The sequence below is a fragment of the Nipponia nippon genome, unplaced genomic scaffold (genome assembly GCF_047370975.1).
Source record: "Nipponia nippon isolate SJK-2023a ecotype South Korea unplaced genomic scaffold, ASM4737097v1 scaffold_19, whole genome shotgun sequence".
In the NCBI taxonomy this organism is placed as follows: domain Eukaryota; kingdom Metazoa; phylum Chordata; class Aves; order Pelecaniformes; family Threskiornithidae; genus Nipponia; species Nipponia nippon.
In genome coordinates, this window is record NW_028262335.1 from 9,620,983 (window position 1) to 9,637,629 (window position 16,647).

The following is a 16,647-nucleotide window of genomic DNA, read 5'->3' on the forward strand; positions in this document are numbered from 1 at the left end:
AGAATAAATCAGCATTTAACTCCCCAATTTGCTCACAGATACTTCCCCAATTTTCCATTTTACGTGCCTGTTAATTCCTGGGTTCTCTTGTAGCATCATGCTGGGTGATTTTTCCTGGCCAGAAAGTGAGCAACAACCAGCTGCTTGCTCACTCCCCCACCTTCCCCCCCTTCTCCCCAGCGGCATGGGGGAGGAGAATTGGAAGAGCAAACGTGAGAAAAAATGCCTGGGGTGAGATAAAGACAGTTTAGTAAGTGAAGGAAAAAAAGGAAAAGAACAAAAATAAGAACAAGTGATGCAAAGGTGGTCACTCACTACCTCCCACCAGCCACTCGATACCTTAGAAAGACCACTGCCACCCCCCAGCTTTACTGCTGAGGATGATGTTATCTGACGTGGAACAACCCAGCCGTTCGGGCTGTTTGGCACAGCTGTCCCAGCTGTGTCCCCTTCCAGCCTCTCACCCACCCCCAGCCTACGCGTGCGAAACAGAGAAGGCCTTGATGCCATGCAAGCACTGTGGAGCAACAGCCAAAACATCAGTGTGTTATCAACACTGTTTTGGTCACAAATCAAAAAGACAGCACCGTACAGGCCGTGATGAAGAACATCAACTCCATCCCAGCCAGGCCCAGTATAGACATAACCCCTGCTAGGTCTCTGAGCAATGAGCCCAGGTGCACTTCTGGGCTTAGGTCATGCCAAGAGCGCTTCCCAACCAGCAAGAGAGATAGGAACAAACCTGCCTACCTTGGCAGGCCTTCACCCTTCCGCATCATTCACTTGCCCTCAGGTGATGCAAGACACATATGGATATGATTTTAAAAAAAAGCAGCATGCAGACTTTTCCCACTGTATAAGCACAATGCTATCTCAAAATCACCACATGGATCCAGCAGTTCAGGCCAACTGTTTGCTAGTAAGGCAATGTAATCGCATCACTTCTGAGGGTGCTATCAGAGGGAACAGGGGTCTCGCTCACTCACACACACACACAGGCAGCAGCCCTGAAATGTACACCAAGGCACATTAACACACAAAAGATGGCCAGAGCAGCAGGCCATGTCCTGCCCAGAAACTGGCTGAGAGCAAGTGGGGGGTGAAGAGCCGACACAGCAACACCACCGAATCACTGCAGCGGAGGGGAGCCGGGGCGGGGGGGCGTGGGGAGCCCTCTCCTCAGATCTCCCCCGGCCCGCCCGCGCCTCAGGCCCGGCCCACCAAGTCCTGCCACAGTCGCGTCCAAGCCCACGTTCCCGCCCGCAGCCCTCACCGGGCGGCCTGGCCCCAGCTCCCTCGTGTATTGCCCCGTTAACGCCCGCCTGCCCGGGGCCAGCTCCCCTCAGGGCGCTGTGGGACTGAAACGGGGGTGGGGGGCGAGGGGTGGCGAGAGGCCCCCCCCCCCCCCCCCCGCGGCGCCTGACGCGGCGGTGACAGCCCCCCCCCCACCCCGCAGCGGCCGCACCTCGCGCTCGCGGCCCCCGCCCCGCTCCGGGGGCGTGGCCTCCGAGCAACGCCCCTGTTGGGGGCGTGGTTCACCCCTGCACCGCCCCTTGGAGGCGTGGTTCCCCAGGCCCCGCCCCGGGGCGCCCTGGCCCCTCCCAGGTCCCGCCCGGGTCTGTCGTCACATCCTGGGCGCCGCCGGGGCTGTGCGCACTTCCCGTTGGGAGCCGCCCGGACCATCTCGTCGTGCAGCGGTCCGACCCCCGCCGGCAGGATGTGAGTGCGGGCCGCGGCGCGCCTCGGGGGGGACGCCCGCCGGCGGGGAAGCCGGGGAGCGTCGGCGGGCCCGGCCCGGCCGAGGCAGCCGCGCCCAGGCGGGCGGTGGCGGCGGGAGCAGGGGCAGGCCTACTGCGCAACGGGAGCGGCCCGGCCGGTGGCGGCTGGGTGCCCCTGGGACGGTGCCGCCCGCGGGCGGGGATTCCGGGAGCGGCTGTGTGTGGAGTCGCGGGGCGCGGCCGGTGGCGGGAGGCCGAGCCTGGCCGTCACTCGGGCCGCACGCCCTGAGCTGCCGCTCGGGCCGGGTACCAGGGCGTTGGGCTTCTGCTCGGGCGGGCTGCCCTGTTCTGGTGGCTCTGTGGCCACCTAGGCGGAGTTCTGCCAGCCCTAGGCGTCTCTCTGAAAGCACCGCCCACGTAGCGAGAGCACTGAGAGCGAGCTTTCTGGTGACTGGTGTGTTGTTGTGTTTGGAACCTCTGCTCTCAGGAAGAGGTCTCATTTCCGAGACTCTTCAGTCTGGGAACAGCAGTGAAACAGTATGAAAGGGCGACTTAAGTGCCAAAACAGAGGAGCAGTTATATTGTGTTATACACGGACCCCTCTTGAGCCTTGTCATAGGCTTTCTGGTTTGCTTGTTGTGCATGTATGCATTTGTTCTCGCTAAATGTAAATTAGAAGTCAATGTGCAAATGTGTAAATACGGCCAATACTTAGATGCAGCTCTTTTGAGTATCAGGATGCACTAAACAGTATGTGCTTCTGATGCAGAAGAAATGAAAACATGGAAAAGCAAATTGAGTACAGCTAGTTCTAGAGATATGGAACAAACACTTGGTAAAGGAGTGAAAGGGGTGTGAGAAGTATGTACATAGGCTCTTGCATCCGTTACAAAGATGCAGTGTTACAGCTGGTAAGAGGAACTCGACTGCCTGAGGTTATGAATTCAAAGCTGACCAGAGGTAAATTGTTGTATATGCTGAATGCTTTTTCCTTCTTGTGCTTTGTCTTGCTCCATGTCAGCTGTTTTAAAAGAATAGAGACAGAGGCAACCACTGGAAGAGCACATAGTTAGAATAACCATTAAGTTTCTGTATTTAATTGTTTGTAAACTACTGTAGCTTGAAGCTTAGTATTTGTGCTCATATTGGAAAACAAGAGCACTCCTGAGCCCAAGTTCTTGAATGTTTGAAACCTATGAACCATTGTAGGAGTTGTCATATGCCTCATTGTAAACTATAGTATTAGCAAGCCACTGCCATCTTTTACCACAACGAGCATTTTGTTGGCAAGATGTTGGGATGCTGCATGATTTACACCTGTTGTCAGCTGTTAAAACATCACTTCTCCAGTAGGAAACTGCCCCGTGTTTATTCCAAGGATAAAAGTTCCCTGTTTTCAGGAATATCGGATAACTTGTGTACTCTAAGCATATCCACTTAAAACCAAAACTACAGCCTATCAAAAGCTAAACAGAATAACAATGACTTTCTTTACTGCAGGTCAGCCAGTAGCACTGGAAGCTCAAATGCGGCTGCTGGCAGTAATCGTCGTCTTCAGCAGACTCAACACCAAGTAGATGAGGTAAAAGTCTAGTCTGATAGCAGTGTAATCATTTTCTTTCAGGAAACCTATATAACTAAAGGGATATTTTGGCCAAAGCAGTTTCCCCTTCATTATATGGGATCCCTAGTATCATTCAGCTTGCTTTGTTATACTTGTGTAATCTTAACTCTTGCAAAGGTTTAAAAAAAAGAAAATCCATTCAGCTGGAGTGGGGAAGTAGAGAGAAGTTATCAATGTCCAAACATTAGCTGCAAAGTTGGTGCTTGAGGATTTGGCATAAGTAAAGATAAAAACCTTTGTTCTTACAGAGAACAAGCCTTTCTCTCATCAGTAACAATGAAGGCTGACCACTAAATATGACATGTCCAGATTCCTGGGGAGTCCAAAAGCCAGGCTGGCTACCAACAGTGTTTTTTGACACATGGTTGACTATCATGTTTATATGCCTCAACTCTTTCTGAAGCAAGTCAGGAATTATTTCCCAGGATTAAGGGAATGCCAGCACAACTGGCACTACTGACATCTTAAAGTAGGTATTAGGGGCTTCCAGCCGCAGGGGAATTTTATGGTTTAGTTTAAGCTTATGACTGGATATACTAAAAGGCAATAGCTCTTACTTCTGAGAAGAGAACATTAAGAGTATCATGTGTTGCTATCTGTTGCCTGCAGTTAAGCTCCACAGTGGGTGGTATGATTGATAACTTACTGTAAGCATTAAACTGATGTAGGTTGTTGACATCATGAGAGTGAATGTGGACAAGGTATTGGAGCGAGATCAGAAGCTGTCAGAGTTGGATGACCGTGCTGATGCACTGCAAGCAGGAGCTTCCCAGTTTGAGACCAGTGCAGCCAAGCTGAAAAGAAAGTATTGGTGGAAGAACTGTAAGGTAACCGTGGCTTGTATACTTACACTGTGCAGTATTGCAGCTAACACTATTACAGTTGGCATCTCAAAAGGCAGAAGCAGAAGTTACTTTAGCCAATGTTATTTAAGTTATAGCATCTATTTTTAAAACATGGCATAGTGGTTAGGTGAAGTAACCAAGAGCTGAATTACCAGCCATGCTGCTTGACGCGAGGCCTTCTCTAAAAGATGGTAATGGCCAGAGGGGAACACCTCAGTAATCTGAGGCTTTGGGGAACAGGAAGAAAAAGGCCAAAAATGCATAGGTTGAGTTAATGTGCGGGAAGTTTTAGAAGGAGTTCACTCAGGCTCCTGTACTTGTAGCTGTTGGCAAAGGTTGGAATCTTCTTTGGTCAGCAACAGAGACAGTGAAAGATGTAGTATAGGGTAAGAGTAGAAATGATATTTAATAGTTCTTTACTCCTCATTGTATAGTCACCTGAGATAGGCTTTGCATGGAGCCACAATGGAAAAGAACCTGACAGTCTGCTTTGCCTGTGTGCACAGCCTGCCATCTCTGAGTGGTAATGGTGGATCAAGCTTGCTTACTGAGGAAGTTTTGCTTGCCGTGTTAGATCTAGCACATGGTGCAGAAGTACCTTGCAGGGGCTGCTTTCCTGTACCCTCAAGGCCAGTTAATGCTGCTGCATGGTTTGTAGTAAGTGTTGTATGGCTTTTTTCACAGATGTGGGCAATATTGATAGCTGTTGTTCTCATTATCATCATCATCATTATTGGTAAGTTTCACCAAAATGGGGATTTCTCATAGAGTTGGAATAGATGGTGTTAATTCACTGGTATAGTTTAAATAAAGCCAGGATACTCAAATGAGAATACATACAACATGAATTCGAAATAGCAGTGACTGCTTTAACAACCATTGCCTGCAGTGAGTGGTAAACTGTGACCCCTGTGGGAGCTCTGCTAGCTGAGTCTCAGGCACCTGTGCAGAGTGAAACAGGTGAAAGTGAAGATGGCCAGGACTTAAAAACCCAAGGTTGTTCCTGGTTTCTACAGCTGCATGTTGCAGAAGTGTAAGGAGAAATACCATATGCCTCCCTTGTCTGAGGACTGGTTTTCATCTGCCCCAGCTTCTTGCTAGATGAATCCTTTTCAGTGTGGCAGTTCCAAGTGCACTGCCATAGTAGGTGGGCTTTTTTCAAGCAGAGACTTTGCCACTGGGTGAAGTGATGCTAATGTTGGGTCAGGATAGCAAGCCAGGAGCATATAGTTCAGTCTTTGGTTTGAATTCTCATGTAATTCCCAAGTATTTCATTGGAGGACAACATTGAAGTTTGTGCTATAATACAGTGACAAATGCCACAGTAACCATTGGCAACAGATACATAGTCCTGGGTGAGAAACATCAGTGTGCAAGCACAAAGGAAAACCACAACTAGGAAAACCAACATGGGAGACTCTTAAATCCTTCTTTGCCTATCTCTAGTCTCTTCAATTCTTAAAATGCAGGATCATTGTGGCGAGGGGCTGTAAGAGACTATCCTTTGTCCAACTTTTGTCTTCTTTTTGTAGTCTGGAGTGTGACTTCATGAGTTACGAGAAGAAACTCAAATCAACTGAAGGTGCCCATCTTCAGCTTCTCCACTTCAAACCTGCTGTACTTTCAGCCTGTTTACTGCTGTTTAAAGCAAAACTGTTTTGATTACTGAAATGTTAGCTAACTTTACCTGGTTGCCTTAAGACACTCCTGTCATAAATTACTAACAAGCACAGCCAACCACTTCCACAGTGCCTTGATAAACTGGGGCATAGAGCTGGTGAGGAGGATTTGGCTCTAGAATTTCCACTGTTGACGCTGTAACGGTTGTGGGATGTATCCTCCATCCTCCTTGCCTGCCTGCCCCTCCTCGGTGCCGTCGCGGGGGCTCCGCGTGCTGACCTGTGCCTTGCTGGGAGCGCCGCCGCCCCGCGCTCTCCCCCGGTGAACCGGCAGTTCCTAGCGGCGGCAGAGCCTGCGAGCAGCGAGGCCCTCGCTCACGCCGAGCGCGCACGGGCGCCGCGTCGCTGTCTCTGCCGGGGAGGAGCCGCAGCGGGAGCTGCCCCGCCGCGCCCTTCCCGCGGAGGCTCCGCCGAAGACCGAGGCGCCGCGCCGGGCCCCGCTGTCGGCCGCTCTCCGCCTGGGGGCGGCGCCGCACGTGGCGGCGGGGCAGGCGCGGTCACGGGGGCTGCGTGTGGCGGCGCGTGAGGGGCGCGGCGGCGCCCCCGCGGCCGCTGGTCCCGCCCCGCCGCGCGCCCTCTCCTCCAATAAAATCAAGCTCTGGCCCTGCCTCCGCCTCCTCCTCTCTGTCCGGGGCGGTGCGCGCCGCGGCGCACGTGGCCGAGGCGTGTGGGAGCGGGGCTGCCGCGTGCGGCCGCCGTTACGTAACGGCGCTGAGGCGGGGGCGCGGCGGCCTGCGGCGGCCCGCTCGGCGCCCGCGCTCCCCGGCGGCGCTGGCGCGTCCCTCCCTGCCCGGAGCAGGTAGGGCCCGGGGGCGGCGGGAGAGGCGCGGCCCTGCGGGGGGGCTCGGAGGGGGCGGGAAGGCGAAGCGGCGGCCGCCCCGGAGCAGCTGGGGTCTCGAGTGAAACCCGCGCCGGCGCTTGCTCCTGCGAGCCGAGGGCGCTGCCCGCCCGTAAGAAGGGGGGGGTGCGTGCCGGAGAGTAGCGCAGGAGAGCGAGACCCAGCCCAAGCGACCGGCCGGCTCAGTGGCGAGGGGCGGGCTTGCTCCTCCCGCGCTCCCTCGAGGCGGTGTTTTGTTTTTCCTGCAGAAGACCCGCGAGACCCGTCTCCGGTACCGAAGGTCGAGGGTCCGGACGTGCTGAGGAGCCAGGCCGGGGCGGTCGAGGCCCCCGCGTTGTAGTGTTGCGCGGATCAGAGATGGACGCGGGCAAACTCGGAGGCGGCAGCTCGGAACACGGCGCGAGTCGGTCACCGGCTGCCTCTGCGGGGGCCGGGGAGGAGCGAGAGGAGGCGTCCAGCGCTGCCGGCTGGGGGCGGCGGGGCGCAGAGCGGCGGGGGGACGCGGGCTGGCGTTGCGCGACGTGTACGGGAACCAGCTCCAGCACGAAACAGTTTAACGGGCCAGCCTCCAGCAGAACTGCTTTCTGCAGCTGTGAGTCAAACGGCTGTTCAGCTGGAAGTTTCATGAGGCAAAGCAAAGTTAACAGGTAACTCGTGACAGCGTCTAGAAGGGATTGTCCTGCTGCTTGAATTGATGTGCTTAACTTAAGTAGAGAGCTAAAGTCGGAGTCAAGGACCTGGTGTAACTGCGATCCAGAGTTCTTCTCGGGGCTCGCTGGCTTCAGTACACCAAGGAGGCTTGCCTGAATCGCAAACTGTCACGTTTATAATGATCTTGAATGTGGATTAGATTGCGTGGTTCCTCCTAAGCTGTTTGCCTCGTTCTTAGATTGGCTGATCTAGATACGTCATTGACCCTTTTGTGGCTTCTATATATACTTAATCTAAAGACTGCATTTAGCAGTAGTAAAGCAGAAATTATTTTAACAATATTTTTCCCCAAAGTTCAGAAATTCAAAGAAATTCAAAGATGTGCTTTTTTTTTAATTAAAAAAGAGCTATAATATATGCAATGTTGAACTGGCACCTAAAGTTAACATGCAATACTTGAACTTATTAAGTGATTTGTATAGTAAAGAGTATGATACTAATAAAAATGCCAGGTGGACAAAAGTTATTTAAAATAACAGTGTTCATATCTCGTCTGTAGGATTAGAATCAATCTGTGTTTTGAGGATATTGACTGCTTATTTTTCAGTCAGTGAAATAAGCAAAAGTAAGAAGAGGGAGATTTTGCTTGTTAATAACCTTGCAGCTGTTGAGGCCGACAACTCTGTTAAAAGTATAACGAAGACTACCAAATCACATGAGGACCAAAATCTTTGTATCAGGTGTATTTTGAGGACCTCGCGTTTTCCTGAAGTGCTTATAATCAGATGCAGACTTCAAGGCTAGAAAGACTTCTATACATAAAGAATCAGTATCTATTCATTATTTTAGTACTAGTGAGATTTAGAAAATCTAGAGTAGACATCAGCTTATTTTTAGTTGCTAAGCATCTTAGCAAACAGATTGGTTATGATGTGGCTTTGCCATCCATGAGATGTTGGAGTTGGAAAGGAGGAAGGTAGAGGAGAAAAGATTAAGTAGCAAAGAAGTGAGAAAGATACAACAGGAAATACAGTGAATGAGCATTAGGACATTTCTGGATATCCTGTGACTCTGCAGCCAAGCCCATAAAATGGTAATTTAGTGAATAATTTTAATTAGTTACAGAAAAGAAGCTCCTATACCAGAAGTCTCCGATAAAGTTTAACCTCTACTTTGCAGTGAGCAGCTGAATTGGAGCCAGTCTCACAGAGATCTGATGATGATGATCCAAGAAATGAAAAGGTGTTTGCCTGAAGAGAAAAGGAGTTCCAGCAAGCCCAGTACCATCAGTGCTCTCAACTATGCCTTGCAGTGTGTCCAACAGATCCAGGGTATGTGTGGAAAAAATCTGGAATCATAGAAGCTATACAGCAGCTTGGTTTGAATAGGCATGTCTGGCAACAAATAACATTAAAACAAATGAAAGCATTCCAGTTATCCTACAAACAATTGACTTTCTGAAGCACTGTGGTTTGGGTTTTTTTTTTAAATAATTATGTTATCTTTTCTATTGAAATGTCCACCTACTGCTTCTCTTTCCTTCAGAATCCTATAGCTGATAGGTGCCCTCTAATAATTTTCTGTGTACATTGAAAAAACAGCATTCCTGTCCCACTTTGAAAAACTATTGGATAGTCTGTGTTTTCCAACAGAAATAAGTAGATAAAATGGTTCTTTTGCCATCATATTCTGTCCTTTCTACTTCCTCATGCTCGTTTTCTGTAACATAAATAGGTCACTCCAATAGCATAATCAGTATTCCTTTTTCTTTTGTCACTACACAGACCTTCCTCACCTCACCTTGGACTTCACCAAAAAGATGACAAAAGTACGAGGGCTGTAAGAAATACTTTCAAAATAGTCTCCTTACTGACTTCCTTGTGTTTGTTTTGCTTTTCCTGTTTTTTTTTTCCTTCCAATTAGCAAACAATGACTTTTTCCAGGCTCTGAATGACCGAAGAGTGTTTCAGACAGATGTGATGACATACAGCATAGAAGAGTTGGTGGCAGTTGCATCTGAACACACTCCAAAAAACACTGTAAGGAATTCAGGCACGCTCAAGAAGTTTGTCACTTGCCATTTCACTCTCTATTTATACTCCTTATGTTGTTCTGTGGTAACAGAATGCGTAAAATTGAAAAGCCTTTACGTTTTAGCCAGACAGGCCTTTGTATTTTTAAAGGTAGATCAAGACTACTTCTTATCTGTGCTGACGCAGGGTACTCAACAGCAATCAGTGAAGAAATACATATTTTTGGTTTTTTTGCCAGAAGCAACAAATATCTCTTTGAGAGTCTTATTTGAGAATTCATTTGCAGCCTAGTAATCTCTTGAGACAGACTTAGCACAATGTTTTCAAAGCTGATCGAGTCCATAGTTGTGACGGACTTTGGTTTCTATTTGTACTCCTGGTTTTATTTTTTTTCTTGGTTTGCAGTATAAGTCATGCTTTCTGTCTCTGCTTCAAAGGAAAGAATATTTCTTGAGAATATCAGAAATATTGCAAATGCTTTCTACTTGAAAAGTTCTCAGAATATTTTTGTATGTGGAATTGTGGTGAATACTCAAATTTGGGGAGAAGTGTGTGGAGTGATAACCAGTCATTCTGGACAATGGCAAGCATCACTGTAATCTGTTTCGGTTTTGATATTGCAGTCTTACTATCATTTGTAAATCATGAGTAAGCTACTATAGCATTGGAGATTGTAGTAGCTCACACACAACTTTAATGGGACGCTAACTTAAGAACTGATTTTTGAACCTCTGTCTTAGGTTGTGGTGTGTGGTGGTTTTGGGTTGGTTGGTTTGTTTTGGGGTTGTTTTTGTTTTGTTCTGTTTTGTTTTTATCCTTACAATATTGCTACCATGTATTGGGGGAGGATTGCCTTTAACAATGTTTGTTTTCCAGGACACCTTTGTGGCTGTGTTTTCCTTGCTTTCTGGGCGCATAATGCATATTTCTGAGCAGGCAGCATCCATTCTAAACTATAAGAAGAAAGTGTTGGACTCCTCCCGGTTTGTAGAGCTGCTTGTCCCTCAGGATATAAGTGTGTTCTACACACACACCGATCAGTCCCACCTGCCACTTTGGAACATGGAAAGTCAAACAGGTGGGACTTGGCAATGCTCTTAAATGCTTTATGTGTCTTTCTGTCTTTGCAGAATGAGGCTAGAATAATTGTTCATTTTAAATGTTTATGCTAGCAATATACATAGGCCACACTTAATTCCCTTTCCACTTTGAAAACTTAGGTAGCTATGCAGCTAGTCCTAGCTAGTCTCCTAGAGGCTTAACTCTTACTTGGGGTAAGTAAAAGGCAGATACTTCGTTGTTTTGTGTACCATCTTACTCATTCCAAATAATGCTGCTTTTTAAAAAAAAAACTAAAGGTCTAATTGGGAGCTTAAAGTTGTTTAATCTACATCTTACGGTTGTTTAGGTGCTTTGTCTGTATGGTCCACTTGCAGCCTGCTGTGAACATAGCTCACTGAACCCAAATTTTAAACTGACTTGCTATTTAGTGCTGGATGTGCCTAACTGGTGACTTTTGAGTCCTCTGTTATTTGTGAGCAGTTCAAGTGTAGCTCGCATGCTAAGGCCGTGCCTTGTGCCCACCTAGCCATGGGGCTGTTTTGGCATCAGAGCTGGGAAGTCCAAAATCCTTGCTACCAAAGAATGTGAGACATCAGAGGCTGCTAACGTGCCAGGGATTCCACAACTTGGAAGCCAGTCATTTGCCTACCCAGCAGAGCAGTAGCACCCCTAAGGAGCTGTTATTTTCTTGCTGTGAACTGTTACTGAATTCTCCTCTCTCCATAACTCTTGGCTGTGTATGGTTTTCGGTACATGGCTCATAAAGCCAGGAATTCTTGCCTTTCCTGTCCATAGTGATGCACTGGGGAAAGGAGTTTTTTAGATCATATGTGTTTCCTCTGACTTTAGTTCCAGGTCAGCCATTTCTCCAAGAGTGAGTGGGCTGGCGAAGAGAGAGAGCATTTGAGATGGGAGCAGACTGTTGAACAGCTAATTCAGTAGCTAAGAAAGAGCAGGTTGTGAGACTTTGGCCTTGCTCAGAAAGGCTGGAGAATTCTGAGTTTAAAATAGTTCTGATAGGTGTGGCCTTTTTAAGGATATTAACTGATACTTTCAACGTATGTTCTTCTTATTAGCTTCTCTGTATGAATATGCCCAGGTGAAATCCTTTTTCTGCAGGATCAGGCAAGTACATTATTACTGTTTTATGTTTGTGAAGGCTGGGCAAAGGGTACAACACTGGGCAAAGAGTGGAGGAGTCTTGCTTATGTAGGTCAGTGAAACAAAACTTGAGACAGGTTTGTTTTTTTTTTTTTTTCCTAAAAATGGTACAGAATAAACAACAAACAGAAAAATAACTGTTTAACTTGAAGGTGAGCGCAAGACCAAATGAGTGGTTCTCATGAATACATTTGGACTGAGAATTAGAAGGTGGCCTTTAACCGTTAGAGTGATGGCATTTCTAGAACAGCCTCTGAATGCAAGTATTGGAGGCAAAACACCTACATGGTTTTAAGGGGAGCAAGATCAGTATTGCTGAGTGTGTTGGCCTTGGATTGCAAGGGAGTGTGCGTAGGACCTCAGGAGATTCTGATTATCTGGGTCTGTGCACTCAGCATAACTTCTCTGTGCAGGGCTCTCAGCCCTGGTGTAAAGCATCTGAGTCTTGAAAGCAGTGCGTTAATCCCTTTTACTTTTCCTCAGGGGTGGTAAAGATCAAGAACAAGAAACGCGTTGTTACCCCTTCCGAATCACCCCGTACTTGGTCCATGTGTGTACTTCTGTCCATGTGGACGCAGAATCCTGCTGCTTAGCTTTGGCTGAGAAAATTCACTCTGGATATGAAGGCAAGTCAGGAGACTCCAGTGAAAAAAACAAGCCAACAGGAAAATGCAGTATATGAAAGTCCGCTTCGTTTGTTTAGAACTCGTGCTTGGGTAGTCTCACCCATGTAACTTCCAGTTTGTGTGTGTGTGCATGCATGCGAATCCAGAGCATCTGTGCCTTCTTTGCAAGGCCCCGAAGCATTTGACCTCTTCTCACTATTTTTATATTTGAGAGATGTCTGTAGCTCCTAAAAATTTGTAATGTTTCTATAAGTTACTGGTCAGAAAGCAGTGAACAATTAAAAAGTTCAGGAGCCAGTAACTCTCTATCATGAGCAAAAGTAATGGTTAGATTTTCTGTCTTAGTGCATATTTTGTTTCAGTAAATATTTATCTTTCTATTAGCTCCTCGAATTCCTATGGATAAAAGAATCTTCACCACCACTCACACCCCTGGATGTGTTTTCCTTGAGATAGATGACAGGTGAGATTTGAGACTTAAGACCTGTGAGATGTGTATGGAGAGGCAGCAAAAAATCCTTTGGTGATGCAGCTGGAGATCCAAGTAAAGTAGTTGAACTGTTCAGTTGGCAATAGTTAATTAAACAAAGTAGTTTTGTGTTAGTCCGCTCACGGAAAAACATCTAGCATAATCTCCTTTGTTGACTTAAAATGTGAATTAAACAGAACTGCCGTCAGTTTTCGTTATCCAGGGGAATGGGGACCTGTGGTAACACAGACAGTGGAATCCCACACAATGCAAAGCTCTGGGGGTCACAGTGTGGAGATGCAGCTGTACTGAGCTGCGTTCAAATAAATTTGGCCAGACTAAAGCTGTCTCCTGGAAAGCAGAAGAGTGTTTTTACAACACACGTTGCAGCATCCATGTCAGATTTCTTACTGACATTTTGCCTGTGACCTGTTTCTTCAACGTCCCTTTTTCTTTTTTTTTTTTCTTTGCATATAGACAAGCACAAAACTGCCTGCAAATGTGAAAACCTGTTAGATCTCCAGGCACAGAGATATTTGTCATTGGTATTTACACGTCTGCATTGCACTGGAGGATTATTTGATGGGCTGGAAAGTGTTCTGGAGCCTTAGTTCATGCCATTGTAGATTGTGCATGGGGACTTCGCTGACAAGCAAACGTTAAGGATGTAAATACTCAAAACTATATTGTAATCAGTGATAATGTGTTTGGGTTTCAGAGCAGTGCCTTTGTTGGGTTACTTACCTCAAGATTTAATTGGAACATCCATACTGATGTATTTGCACCCAGAAGATCGTCCTTTGATGATTGCCATTCACCGGAAAAGTAAGTACAGTTGCTGTAAGAGGAATTTCTACCAGTTTTAACATTCTTTCATTATCATATTGCTTGACAGGTGACTGATCTGCAGTCCAGACAAAAATGAATGAATTAATAAATTAAAGCAACCAGTTTGAGATCAAAGCAAATTCAAACCCAAAGTTTTAAAGGATCCCAGTTGTTAGTGTTTGTGCTTGCACTACTGTGTCATAACATAAACTAAACCTTGTTTATTGATTGGGTTTTTTTGTTTGGTTTTTTTTTTTCAGTCCTGAAATTTGCTGGCCAACCCCCTTTTGAACATTTGCCTATTAGATTTTGTACTCAAAATGGGGATTATGTCATACTGGATACCAGCTGGTCCAGTTTTGTGAATCCTTGGAGCAGGAAAGTAGTGTTCATCATTGGCCGACACAAAGTCCGAACGTAAGTCAGTTGTAGAATTGATCTATTAAAGTACTTTTCATTGAATACTCTGCAAAACAAAACAGTCTCAGTACTGAACTAGAGACGTAATGTTGCTCCTGCAGTCTTTGATAACTACCTAGCATCTGTCTTGCAGACCATTCCTTCGAAACAGCATTAGTCTTGTTTATTAAGTATGAAAGCAAGTAAATTACTTTGAAGTAAAAGGCAAAGCCAGCTTTTTTTAAGCATATGTTTTTGCACATGGTTGATGTCCAAATACCATGACAATGGACATGTCTAAATCAAAATATCAGTTTTAGACAAGCTGAGTAAATGCAACATAAAAAGTAGATCACTTTAACAAATAACTAGTTGACATTCATTCATGATTGGCTCACAAAAAAAAGACATTAATTGACAGACATGTAGCCAAAATAATTTTTGGCTTGTTTTCTGCATCAAGTGAATGTTCCAGAAGAATCTAAATATTTACCAAGGTAACCTCTTTTAAAAAAGCAATTAGTATTGAATGTGCAAGTTAATTTTTCAGACGTTTTTCCTTAGTTTCCAAGAGATTTGGAAATATGACTGCCTACCTCTTACCTAGTTTCTTTTCTAGGAAATGGCTTTTTGGGATGGCCTTTTGACTTTTCAAAGTGATCTTTTATTCAAGATTTTATGGGGTGTGAATTTGTCTTCTGAGTGAAGGAGGCAGAGGCATAGGTGCTTGTCAACCTTAACTCTTGTCACTATGCTGGTGTATTGACTTCCCTGGGGCTTCACATGAAGCACTGCTCTCATAGCACTGCCCCGCTACCCTAGCAGAGCTGCTAGTGGAACAGATGACATCCCTTTGTGTTGATTCAGCAAAGCAGTCAAAATAAAACAATGATTAAAAAAAGAATCTGTTCTGACTCTGTTTATAGCTGCCTTTTCTTCACCAAATTAAAATTAATAGTGAAATTTTGTTGGCTCTCTCCAGAAGCCCTCTGAATGAAGATGTTTTTGCTGCAAGAAGTAAAGAAACAAGCAACGTTGAGAAAGAGATAAGAGAATTGCAAGGACAAATTTACAAGCTGCTTCTGCAGGTAAAGAAGATGAAAGAATTTCAAAACACTGGCTGGCCTTCTGAATGAGAGGCTAAGGAAATTTGAGTTGGTTTAGCAGAGTCCTTTGGGGGTGATCTTTTAAAAGGTCTAAAAGGAAAGTTCTAAATGGAGACAGGCTTGTGTGACAGCATTAAAAATATGGCTCTGGGTAGCCCACCTGATTAGAAAAAAATACTTTGTTTGACACATTTGCCAAGTCTCTATGTTGAAAGATAAATGTGCACCCTGAAACAGCTTGAAGCGTGGTAGAGAATTTTTCCCAAGGAAGTGGTAGAGCCTAGAGCAATACTGACTTTTCACTTAATTTTCTTTGTTTACTTAAAGTTCTGTGTTGCAAAGTGTGTTGTTCCCTTCTTTTTGTTCTCTAAAAGGATGACTTTTTTAATTACGATTTTTTTTTCCCCTCATACAGCCAGTTCACAGCAATGTTTCCAGTGGTTATGGAAGCCTTGGAAGCAATGGCTCTTATGAGCACTATATCAGCATAGCATCTTCAAGTGACTCCAATGGGAATTGTGCAGAGGAAATACAGGAACCAGTAAGTCTATAAATGTGTCACTGCCTGCAGAGTAGTAAAAATATAGTTTTAAAAATGAAAATTTTTACTGTGTACATATGCACTACTCATCATGGATTTTACTGAAGTGGGAAGATACAGCTATGTTCAAGCTAAATGTACTTAAATTGGTCAATTATTGAATACTGGCTTTTGTTTTTTGCTCTTAATTTTGCTGACTAAAATGAGCAGATAACTACTATGGTAGTTCACTAAAGTAAATTGAAGACTTGCTTAAGGTTGGCCTTCTTAAAGAACCAGTGGACTGAGGAAGAAAAGTGGAAGAACCGTGCAACCAGAAAAAGGATTGATGCATGTGGAGGGGTTTCTGTTTGCTTGGGATTTTCTGTTTTGTTTTAAAAAGGACACTAGAGGTACAGTGTAGACTACTATAGAAGAGAGTGGAAACAGTGCTGTCCTAAAACAAGCATTGCAATTACCTAATTTCTTTGTGAAGCTCCTGGGTAAGTCATCAGCTTATTCCCACTCTCAAGGCTTGCATCATATTAAAACATGTTGAGGCTGTTCGAGCTTTATCAGAGTTAATTTAATTAAATTAACCATGATAATTAGATTCATTAAATTTACAAATACCAGTAGATACCAGGCTTAGGCTGACAGTCTACTCCCTTTCAGTTTGGAGAATACAAGAACCCGAGCCCATCTTAACAGTCTCCTATGGCCTCTTTTTATTAATTTTATTCTGACTTCACATTTTTACATATCTCAAGATGACATTGCAACAAGTTTGTGCAGATGTCAACCGAATAAAGAATCTGGGACAGCAGCTGTATATTGCTTCAAGGAGCAAGCCACAGAATGGAAATGAACAGGCTGTGAGCTCAGAAATGCTAGGAGGTGAGCTAATGTAAAGGTAACGTGAACTCCTGCACATCTGTAGTCGTGAGTTTGGCTAGCTGGTGTTATGCTGAAGAACTTAAGATAGCATTTTAGCATGGCTTAAATGTGGGAAGTGTTTTGGTGTGTGTGTTTGTTGTTTTTGTTGTTTTGTTTTGTTTTTAAATCAAAAACCAACCAAACAAAACCCA

The 16,647-nt window shown here is 45.5% G+C and overlaps 2 protein-coding genes across 17 annotated transcripts in view; both read left to right on the forward strand.

Annotated features, from left to right (window-relative positions):
- Positions 1–1,592: 1,592 nt before the first annotated feature.
- On the forward strand, positions 1,593–5,924 carry VAMP3 (vesicle associated membrane protein 3). The gene is made up of 5 exons (XM_087755628.1): positions 1,593–1,719; positions 3,219–3,300; positions 4,011–4,169; positions 4,872–4,923; positions 5,720–5,924. Coding segments are annotated over exons 1-5 (315 nt in total). The 5' UTR covers positions 1,593–1,717; the 3' UTR covers positions 5,740–5,924.
- A 230-nt stretch (positions 5,925–6,154) lies between these two features.
- PER3 (period circadian regulator 3) overlaps positions 6,155–16,647 on the forward strand; it is a 47,076-nt gene continuing 36,583 nt past the window's right edge. For 11 of the 16 annotated variants that reach the window (XR_015704361.1, XR_015704360.1, XR_015704362.1 and 8 more), the window contains exons 1-14: positions 6,155–6,665; positions 6,953–7,351; positions 8,535–8,686; positions 9,140–9,183; positions 9,299–9,394; positions 10,265–10,466; positions 11,527–11,575; positions 12,095–12,237; positions 12,622–12,700; positions 13,425–13,531; positions 13,795–13,951; positions 14,916–15,021; positions 15,455–15,580; positions 16,330–16,456. Coding sequence is in view for 12 of the 16 variants with exons in the window: in XM_087755608.1 (XP_087611734.1) it covers positions 7,062–7,351; positions 8,535–8,686; positions 9,140–9,183; positions 9,299–9,394; positions 10,265–10,466; positions 11,527–11,575; positions 12,095–12,237; positions 12,622–12,700; positions 13,425–13,531; positions 13,795–13,951; positions 14,916–15,021; positions 15,455–15,580; positions 16,330–16,456 (1,678 nt within the window). In the remaining 4 variants the exon portion in view is untranslated. Of the gene's footprint in view, positions 6,666–6,952; positions 7,352–8,534; positions 8,687–9,139; positions 9,195–9,278; positions 9,395–10,264; positions 10,467–11,526; positions 11,576–12,094; positions 12,238–12,621; positions 12,701–13,424; positions 13,532–13,794; positions 13,952–14,915; positions 15,022–15,454; positions 15,581–16,329; positions 16,457–16,647 lie in introns of those variants that run through there. The other 5 variants (XM_087755613.1, XM_087755614.1, XM_087755616.1 and 2 more) reach the window with 4 other exon arrangements.

Coding starts and splice junctions, on each gene's coding strand:
- VAMP3 (XM_087755628.1), top strand. Junction 3,301..4,010: donor CTCAACACCAAGTAGATGAG/GTAAAAGTCTAG, acceptor AAACTGATGTAG/GTTGTTGACATCATGAGAGT. Junction 4,170..4,871: donor ATTGGTGGAAGAACTGTAAG/GTAACCGTGGCT, acceptor CTTTTTTCACAG/ATGTGGGCAATATTGATAGC.